The sequence below is a fragment of the Morone saxatilis genome, unplaced genomic scaffold (assembly GCF_004916995.1).
Source record: "Morone saxatilis isolate NCDOM2014 unplaced genomic scaffold, NCSU_SB_2.0 Contig18, whole genome shotgun sequence".
Classification (NCBI taxonomy): domain Eukaryota; kingdom Metazoa; phylum Chordata; class Actinopteri; family Moronidae; genus Morone; species Morone saxatilis.
In genome coordinates, this window is record NW_023339740.1 from 3,547,130 (window position 1) to 3,558,237 (window position 11,108).

The 11,108-nt window shown below is 40.0% G+C and overlaps 1 protein-coding gene across 1 annotated transcript; it reads left to right on the forward strand.

Moving 5' to 3' along the window:
- Positions 1-485: 485 nt before the first annotated feature.
- On the forward strand, positions 486-2,932 carry si:ch211-117k10.3 (Krueppel-like factor 15; the record flags this gene model as incomplete). Its single annotated transcript, XM_035661545.1, is given in 1 exon segment — positions 486-2,932. A coding segment is annotated over 1 exon segment (171 nt), but the record flags the coding sequence as incomplete, so codon positions are not given.
- Positions 2,933-11,108: the final 8,176 nt, after the last annotated feature.

Consider the following 11,108-nt stretch of genomic DNA (forward strand, 5'->3'; position numbering starts at 1 on the left):
ATGAATTGGAGCTATACAAATTGAATTGAATTGAATTTAATACCTAATCTTTGGCCTTGGAAGTCAAAAGGCTCGAGTCCAAGTGAAGTCATGAGTCACTGATCTTAAAGTCCAAGTCAAGTTGCAAGTCGTTTTAATTTTGTTGGGTTTAATGTCATCAAATTTTGAGTCCACACTTCTGCTATATAGTGCATAAAATTAAATGGCTGTAAATAAATAGGGCATGATTTCAGATACATCCACCGTCTTGGTTAAAGTTTGACCAGTGCAGTCATCACTAGTAAGGCAAGACTGATGACTCTAGCGGTCCACAAGAAGTCCATTAGGATGTGTGAATTATGTCACAGGGGTCCAGAGTAGTATTTCCTATGTGGGCAGTGTTGGTGTCTGCGTTCTCATCAATTAGATAAATTACTCAGTGGGCTAATGTGAAAAAGCTTGGTGTTACTGTGTTCCTTACTCCACCCGCCTGCTCTTGTGCCGCCAGGTTCTCCCGATCGGACGAACTGTCTCGTCACCGCCGCTCTCACTCCGGCATCAAGCCGTACGAGTGCTCGCTGTGCGAGAAGAAGTTCGCCCGCAGTGACCACTTATCCAAACACACGAAAGTCCACCGCAGCTCCAGGCCCAGCAGGATTATCAGAGCCACTGTGTGAGACCCCTTCAGCTGGCCTAAAACCCTGCCCTGCGCCCACCCAGCCTGGCCTGCCTTCGACCAGCTCGGGGGGCCAGGGGCTCCCTCAGGACTTTTGGTGCTTCACAAGCAGAACTTTCAGAAGAATCTTGATAGCTGGCTGCTGTTGTCCCCTCATAGTTTCCTTCTTCTCTCTCCTCCCCGTTGTTTATCTTTCACTGTTTCTTCTGAGCAGCTTGTCCTATACTGAACGAAAAGCCCCCTCAGGAAAAAGACAGCTGAAAGTGGATTTCCTGGCCTTCACACACACACACACACAAGACAAAAACATACAAGAGGAGAAAGTTTTACAGAGGCCCCTCTTGCAGCCAATGTGTGCACTGCTGTTCCTGTTACCAAGCTACCAGGTGCTGTTGGAAGTAGGGTGGCAACCAGTAATAGGAGTGTCTGTAATTCTATAATCTCCTCTTTAATTTTGTGATAGCCCTTCTTCCTCAAAGCCAAACTTCAGGGTCCACACACATAAAGCTTCCCAGTGTTTTTGTACGTTGCTGAAGTAAAAATTTAGAGTCACATGTACGCCATGTGTTCTAACCAGAAGGCTTGCAATGGACATGTTCACATAAAGTAAAATTAAAGCAGCAGAATCTCCTCTAGATACAGCTCACCCTGACTGAACTGTATGACTCTTGATATTTGGAGTAAATGCTGAGATATTGTTTTTGTCAAACTAAACTTGTGGCTTTGCTCCCAATTTGGCTGAGAAAAACTTTCGATGTTTGTTTGCATCCAACCCTGGCCTTTTATTGCATTCGTCCAATCATAATCCACCCTGTTTTGACCTGTATGCCTTTTCTCAGCCCCACTATGCCCTAATCTCTATCGATGCCTTTGTCCGTATCACAAAACCTCACTTGATCCTACTGTTATCATATGACTGCTCTTATTTAACTGTGATTCTGAACCGGGGGTTGCCAAACCAGAAATCCCTGTTCTGGCCCTGTGAGAGCATGAAAAACGACATCCTCGGTGCGTGACAGTATATAAGCTCTTTGTTCTCTGAAACTCTCTTGAAATCATTGTGCAGCCGACTTATGTGGCCTAGAAAACGACTCGGTATATATGTTACGTTTTGGCTCAATGGTGCAAAAGTGATGTGAAACACTACTCTTTTTTCTTTACAGTAGCACTTACTGTAAGACATTTCTCTGTTGATTATAGCAGCAAGAAAAGCTAATAGGTTAAACAGCTGGAAAGGCAGCTAACATCTATTCAATCATCTGTATTAGCATACTCAATATAATATGTACTGAACGTGTACAGCTTGTAGCCTTTATATAGATGTTTTTTTATCAAAGACGATTTTCAATCAGTGCATTAAGCTATTCAGTCGTGTTTCCGGAGAGGTTTTTGGTCTGTTATGTGAGTTTGATTGTAGCGTGATCAATCTGTGGAATGTCAGACTGATTATGGTCTGGGATTTGGAGTCCCACTCTACCATTCACAAACCATTAAGCTGAGTCTGCTGGTCTCAAGTGCACTTGTGTTAGTGGAAAGTGAGAAACGGTCATTGTGCTCTTATGGCAGTTCCGTAAAATGTATTGGAACCGTAAATGCCAAAAAAAAAACAGATTTTCCAAGGAAGGTTAAACTGCACTGCGCAGTGCAGACACTATTATCATTTATTCTTTGATCTCAACACTTGGTGCTTGTTAACCTAACAGTGCTTCACGTAAAGAGACTGTATAACTGACAGCATAGCGCTTCACATAACTGGATTGTCTCTGTTGAACCAGCAGACACTTTACTACTACAAATCGTTCTTAACTTAGCTCAAGCAACATTGGTGCTTTTGGATGAACTCAAAACTAGAGCACTTCTGCATGTAGCAGTGCACATTTACACAGCAATCATGCATATATCTTTGTCTTGTAGCATTAAGGATACATTAGAATTCACTCCTTAAACCATGCTTAGTAATGTAGGAACCCGTTCAAAGCAGACAGACGGGCAGACGTGTTTATCTGTCTGAACCAGCGCTGTCTTTGTGTCTGAGCCTCCCCAGGCTGCTTCTACTGACCTACATCCAGACCTGTATTCCCTAATCATCGTCATCCAATTCTCTCTCTGTCTCTCTTCTTCTGTTTCTCTCTCAATCTTGTCTGTGTATCTGGTTGAACACAGGCTGTTTTTTTGTTTGTTTTTTTTGAATACCAGAAATGCTATTTTCCTATTTGCAAAAATAAAAGCAAAAAAAAGAAAATATGGAATCCTTTGCTTTGTTGTTATTTGAGGGATGCTTATATGAAAAGAACTGTATAGAATGGGTTATAATAATAGCTGGATTCATGTGTGAAAAGTCAAAGAAATTCGAAAATTGTGAAGAAAAAATTGTGTGAAATAAGTCATTTTTAACCCTCACTACCATTCAGCAGGGTGTCCACAGGGTCTTAGAAAGTCTGAAAGCCAATAATCTGAATCTTTAGGCCTCAAAGATACTTCATTATGACATCTCAGGTCTTCAAAATGGTTGGGATTAATGAAGTCTACGATCTACTTATTATAAAGGCTGCCTTTTTTAGTCTTGCTTACACATGTTTTTTCTGGGAAAAAATTGGTATGTCCATGCCTGTAACCAACTGCAAAACCTGAAACCGCGTGAATCACCATCCAAATTTCCTTCACATCCTTTTGATTGTATAATTGCCAATGTGGACGGTAAAATATCTCAAACTGATTCATAATTGTCTTAAAAAGGTCTTGAATGCATCCAGTTGAAACCTGCAGAAACCCTGGGCTAATATATGATGAGTGATATAGTCTCCTTTAGACCTCTGCCTGTTAATGATTGTGGTGTAAAGTAATAAATTTGCTAAAATACTGTACTTAAAGGTGCGCATATCATTATATTTGAACTGACAATGGATCAGATGGCTAGGTGTAATGTGAATGGGGTTGCTCATATAGACAAACTGATAGAATTATCACCCAACTCTGCAGTTTCTGTCGGCCTCTTTTAGCTTACTTTGGTTGAACGTCAAACAACAAAGTTAGCGGCTAGCTGTTGAATACAGTGGATCAATATTTCCCTCAGGAATTGGTGGAGACCAAAGCAGAGCTAAGTGAATATATTCATTCTACTACCCTAAATGGCCTGAAACACAAATTAAAATGAATGCTAATTTTGCTTTGCGTCATCTGGATGTGCAAACAGTCTGGTTACAACAACTTGATAATACCTACTGTAAATGAAGTGTGCCCAAAAAATCTATTAATGCAGCTTTAAGCATGAGTTTTAACATTTTCCAGTACTTATATATATATATACGTATTATACTTTTTACTAGGCAGCCTTTATTTGACAACCGTATTACAAGTTTTTTGTACAAGTTGTTTAAGGGTTACATTACAACGTGTTGGCTAACGTTAGCAAAGAATTGCCACATTAGCAACATTAGCATTCATTTGGAATCATGTTTCTGGTGACTCAACACAAGTCTCAAGTCCAACAATCACTCATCTTTTTACCTATTTCATCGCCTTTACCTACTTTAACTGCTGAGAAATATAAATGCTCCACTGTATTCACCAGCTAGCTGCTAGCTTTGTCAGTCTGTTGCTTGGTACTGAGCAGGTGGTGTACAGTGGGTTTATCAGCTAAAGCGAGCAGCTGTCTGCTGCGGCTGGAAACAACGTTGATGAGGACACAGACTTAACCAAAGTAGTAAATTTGTGGGCTGGGAAATCCAAAACAATGAGGGGAAGTGGAAAGTCAAGAGACTCAAACATCCTCTTTCACATTACACATTTGACACATTGTTAAAAAACAATTAAACAACATTAAACAGCTTTAATATTTAAAAAGCCTACGATGAGTAATAAATACATTGGTATACAGGACTTCACACTATCACAAAACTATCACACAGTATGCCTATAACTTCACCATCAGCTACAACATTCAAATCCTGTACTAATTTACCCAGTGAATGTCTCACTGAAATGACACCCATCTGAATTTCCTGCAGCAGTGGATTACAGCACTGAGTGGGTGGCAGGATAACCACATCAAGGCCACTCCAAAATGCAGGCAGCTTTCAATTCTGTAATCACTTTCCAATACTGATCTGACTGCTGCAGTATGGTGCAATATCTCTTAGTTCAGCACTCCAGAAAGCAGAGAGGAAGCTGCAGCTCTGTCTGCACACATATCAGGCTGGAATTTCTGGCTGTTGGTACTTTCCAGTTGTGTTTGGCTGGGAGGGAGCACCCGCAGGGAACTGGGACTGGCTTCAAAGCAAAAACCTGCGTTGCCTCCTTTCCCGCTATGCTCTTTCACACTCTGGGATGAGCTCGCTATTGTGGAAAGATGTGGTCAGAAAAAGCATCTGATTCCTGTCGTGTTCTGATTCACAAAGGGTAGATGAGGCAGGTGGTGGAATAGAGAAAGTGGGCTGGATAGAGGGAAGAAGGGGGGTTTCCTTTTAGAAATGAAATGTGCCCACAGGCTGTAATGTAATAAGAGTAGCTGACAACAGTTGTGACCAGAGGTTACTGTACAACAGAGTACTGTACTGTCTTTAAAGAGGAACAGTACTGTCTTAAAAGAGCTATATATTTACTCTGATCATTTGATCTCTCTCATCTCAGTATAGAACAGAGAAGAACGTTGTTATTCTGTTGCAGTGGATCTTTAAGGCTGTTTCTTTGTCAATTATTAAGAAATGTATTTTAAGAATTTATGAAATCTTTTCTCCTTCTCCTTTATTCCCTTTCCCCCTTCTTTGTAAACTAAATGTCTATAGGAATCAGAAAAGCTTAAAGCTGCTATTAATATTAATAATTTATATCAATAATGGATTAAATCATTATGTGCAATCTAAAACTGCTTGTAGTGAGAATCATCACCCAAGTCTGCAGTTTCAGCTCTACAAAGTATTTTAGCTTCTGTAACCTTAATCCTACTGACAGAGGTACCCGCAGACCTCAGAGGTGTACCTTTTGTCATATCTCACTGGTGCATGGCTCTGTCATTCCACTTTTTCTTGACTTTGTCAGCCAATCTGTTCCTCATGACTTCATATAATTTTTTTCTGTTTTAATAAGTGCTATTGTAGTTGTTTTTTAAAGTAGTTTCTTCTTTGGGACCCAAGTCAGGACTCAGTAGTCCTTGTATAGGACCAGTGTGTAGGATTTATTGGCATCTAGCAGTGAAGCTGCAGCAACTAACTGAACACCGCTCGTGTCTGTATTTGATGACATGGGAATGAAAATGGGCTGTGAAGTGTATAGGAGAAACTGCATTGGCTGTGAAACACATGAAAAACATGAAAGGCCCTATTAACATTCAGTGTTTGGTTTGTCCGTTCTGGGCTACTGCTAACATGGCGGTTCAACATGGCGGACTGCATGGAAGGTGATCTGCGACGTCTGTAGATTAAAATGGCTCATTCTAAGGTAACAAAACCAATTCCTACATCCCGGTGATTATACACTGATGAAAACATACCTATGAATATTATATTGCATTTTTGCCAATAGATCCTCGTACACTGGACCAGTGGAGTGCTGCAGGGATGGCGTATTTTCGTAAGCAAACCCGGAAGTTAGCATCACCCTGGTTCCTTTGACAAAAAGGAAATGGGATTTTTCCATTGGATTTTGAATTATTGCAGAAAATAAGGTCCTCAGGGACCAAAGGTTTATGATACTTAATCTTCACAAATGAATACCAATTTTATTATTTTTGACGAGTAAATGTGATCGGCAGTAGTAAAAAACTAACGTTAGTCTATAAATCAACTACAAGTTCCAACTTGAAGATGGGAAGTTTGCAAGAGTGTGTAAGTGAGTCTGTGACAAACATAACAAGGCTGTAAAGGTGGACTGTCCACCTCCCAGTTTTTGATTGGCAGGGAGCCGACAGGACTTCCAAGATGGCAACGGCCAGAGCCAACCACACTGAGCTTCACAACGGCTCCTCAGAAACCTATGGTTGACGTCACAGAGACTATGTTTTATACTACACGTCAAATAACATGAGAGGGGCTGAAATGGAATCAGTCATTTCTGCACAAACCTTACTCCACGGATTAACAAGAACTTGCTGGATATTCTCAAACCTGCAGCTTATTGAGCACATTGTAAAGCTGCAGAAGACATTCAGAGGGGTAATCTAAATACTGCATATTTCTCCCTCGGCTATGATGAGTCACTCATCCACCAAGTCAATCCAGCACCACCAGTCTATAAATAATCACCCTCTGGTCTTTGAATGTCTCACATTAAGGCCTAAATAGTCTTTAATGTTTTTCAGCTGAATGTCAGAATCCTATTAGGACTCATACTATTCTCTGATTGGCTGCCAAAAATGTTTGCAGCAACAAGTTTCTTCTTATAGTTATTATTTAATGATAATGTGATATAATATACACATATTGGGCAGCTTTTGTACGTCTTTTGTAAGTCTCCCTTAAACAATTCTCAGCCTTCACTGTGTCTATTACACCTGCTAAATGTGTTATTTAAAGTTATGCTTGTATTTATGTCTTATCCTTTATAGGTCAACAAACATACAGTATATGTGCAAATTAACAACAGAATTGTATGGACTTTGTATTTATTTTTAAAATGGTTCAAATGAGATTAGCCATTTGTTTACTTTACAGTCTTCACACCAGAAAGCAACAAATTATGTACAAAGAGTTAGACTAAAATTTGCTGGGGGCTGGTAGATGGTAGTGTGAAACTGCTGTGATATGCTGCCACTTGGTGGTTTATCTGAAAACATGCTTTCAGTTTCTATTGTTTCTACCTTTAGGTTTCTGTAGAGAAGATATTATTTAATGTTGCTAATGATGTCTGCCTTCATAAAAAATCACAACAAAGAGGTTTTGTACCATTTACAAAAGCTATTCAAAAAAAATGTAAGACTGCAGAGAAAAGTTGGAAAAGGGAAAAAACAAATTATCATTGGCCTAAAAAAAAAAAGAGCACACATTATGCCAGTGTTGGTCAGCCTACACTGGTTACTCATTGAATACAGAACTGATTTAAAAAATCTTTTAATCACCTATAAAGCACTGCATGGGCTGGCACCACCTTATATTTCGGAATTACCGCATCCCCTGTCCACGGTGAGATCACTGAGGTCTAAGGCCTTCTGGCTGTCCTGAAAGCCAGGCTCAAAACCAAAAGTGACCACTGGAACCCTCTTGCCCCTAGTTCTTAACAATGCAGAGTTACACACAATATTAAAAAAGCTGTTAAAAACTCATCTGTCCTGTAAGCACTTTGTCCTGTAAGGTGTATTGCTTTCTTTTCAGTTTTATTGCTTTTATTGTTTGTGTGTTCAACTTCTGTGTAGTTTTTATTATTTTATGTTCTTTGTTATTTATTCTCCTTTCCTTATAAAGGCAATTTTATAAGGAAAGTGTACTTACTTACTGTTGTTTGTCAGGGTGAACCAGCAAAGAGAGGGTTTCTGTTGTCTTGTTTAAATTAATTCACAAACCAGTTTCTCAGAATCAGCCTGTGATATAAATCCTCTATTCTTTATTTTTTTTTTGATGAAAGTGATAAAAACCTGTCTTATTTATGTTAATTGACAAGAGTTTGAAAGTTCAAAATAATCTGGTGTTCATGATTTTGCCTGTCGGGGGCGACATTAAAAAATATATTCAACATTCGCTGCCACTAGTTGTCGCACCAGAGTACCAAAACAAAGGGGGAACCACTACCCGAACAGTCATTTTACCTACAGATAATCATAGAACGCACTTCAAACTGGACAGAAACAAAAGTCACCAAAATCATCTTTCCACTGTTCCAATAATCACAAACACTGGTTTGGTTGGGGAAAAAAACCTAAATTCAGTTATATGTAAAAAATATTCGCTGAACGGGCTGTAATTCTTGGGGACAAATGCACTGGTCAAGCACACCTACTAACAGTGTTTGTTTTCTTAGATTATTCTTAGTGTTGAGGAAAGGATCCCTACAGAGATAGACCTTTTTCTTAAAGAATAAGATCATTTTTGTTTAATCAGCAACAGTCGTTATATTGCTATCGCTGGCCAACAGACTCCATTGACAAAAAGGGTAATTTTACCCTGCAGATCATCGTAACTTCATTCAAACCTTTGTTAGTCTTTGTTCCAACAATCACCAACACTTGTTTTGTAAAAAAAAATTCATTCATTTACAAGAAACAAACTGTGTTTCAGTCGCTCTCCTCAAAGCCAAGATATGGAAGGATTCATGTGCTCTTAAGCTATAAGGTTGTAGTTGTTGACAATAACTGAACAGCTCCCCCTGTGGACAATCTGCAGCCTGCGAAATGTGAATGAATGAGTTTGTGAGTTATTGAGTTACAGTTCCACTAAATGCTTTGAATCAAATACAGAAAAAAATTATGTACCTTGTGTGTGATAGCACTGTGACAGACCCTTCTTTAAGCCCAGTGCATGCTGGGATAATGCTGAAAATCACACAGCTCAGTCATTATAGGCTGCCTCCCCCACACACCTCCTTGCTTTCATTCTTTTCATGATTTTATCAACAGGTGCCAAATACATTTTCACATAATGGCTCTGCTTCTCTCCTTTACTGGCACCACATCAAATTATTTGACAATGTATCCATTCATCCTGTATTTCCTGATGTAACTGCATTAAGTAAAATAAATGTATGAACTACTTAACGTTTTTATTAACTTGGTAGGCTAGTCGTTGTTTTGAATTTTTATCTAGTTATAAATTTACGCTTAGTGACACGTTGCAAACCCACACTAGAGAAATCAACACTAAGCCATAAGTTAGAGACAACACACGCTGCTATTTTTACTCGGGGGAATTTTGTAACTGCGTGTTAAAGTGACAACAAAATAATAAACATAACAACCACAGAAACAAGAGAGGAAGTGATCTCAGCGTGAGTTTAATGACACATTTGAGTGCTTTCTGAAGTGTCGGAAACGTGACTGCCCACACAACGAGCCAACAGGTGGTAGTTGTCTCTTACAGGGGGTGCTGAGATAAACGTTTAAACTACAAAAATATGCAAGGCGCGTGAACGAGGGAAACGATGACGGTGGCGAGTATTGCACAACCTTTAATAATCAGCAAGAATCTTGATTAAATATTCATTGTTTTCTCTTGTCACTGTTTTTTTTTAGATATTGTGATAAAAATACTAAAATGTGTACCTAAAGCCCCAGTTTTTTTTTATCTTCCCATCGCAAATCAAAGAAATGTGCTGCATAAATTCTACATTAAAAAACACCTACCAACACATTTAGTCTCCGAGTAAACGCACTTAGAGTCGCGACAGATCTCTGAGAGAATCTGATGTGTACGAGGGACACTGAAGGCAACATTTTTTCTAGTTCAAAGGATATATCGTCGGTACAAGGCAAAGGCAGTTTAATGTATTTTATGTTCAGGCATTTTCTTGACACTCTGCTTGAAACTAGTTTCCTGAGCTATGGCACAATAGAAATCTTTCCAGCAATGTTTTGGGAATATTTCGACGCGGCTCGACCACTCGGAAATTCAGCGGGCTCTACGAGCGAGGTAACGCTAACAGACAAGCTAACGTGAAGCTAGCTAACAGCTAACTTACAGTTAGCAAACTAAGGTTTAGTTAAAGCCTTGATTTGTTGGTCTCCTCGGGTGTTTGCACACATGCTAAAAGGCGACTGCGGCGTTTGGGCTCGACACTGCGCCTTTAGAGTGTCGGGGAATAACTGGTAGCGTGTGTTGACGGTAACGAAACTAACGTTATTCATCAACAAGTGGTCTTTTATTTTGCTGTGTGTGGGTGCCTGCCTGGCTGTCGGACAGTAGAGAGAGTCACTCCAGTCCGAGCGTTTATAGCGCATTGATAGCCCGCGTTACAAGACTGATTTGACCTAGCTTACGTTATCTCAGTGCCTAGTAGATAACGCTCGCTGCTAATGTCAGACGTTGCATAACGTCCACCGGTAATCTTTCCCCCTGGCAGCAGTTTTAACGCTGTCCTATTTTTGCCCCGATATCACCGGTTTTAACATGACAGTGTGGGACAGATTGTGTGTGGGGGGGTGTGTCTCCAACCCAGCAGGTCTGGATGAGTCAGGGCAGATTTACTCGTCCCCATAAGAAGCTTACACACACACACACACACACACTTGTTGACAGCAGATACTGACAGGGAGAAGTCACATTCAGCCTGCAACATGGAGTGGACAAAATGGCAAAAATGCCACATTAAAATCTTATAGCAACATATAGCAGCCATTATTAGGATTAATGTCACACAGCATCTTAGTGACAATACCTTCTGCTGTGGCTCTAGTTTGGGTGTGAATTGCAGGAATTTTGTACACAAAAGGGGAGATATCTTTAAAAAAAAGGAGACACCTTGTCTCGCAGAGGGAGTGGGCCCTCCATGACATGTGTGTGTGTCGCTGCATAAACCTGTGTGTGTGTGTGTG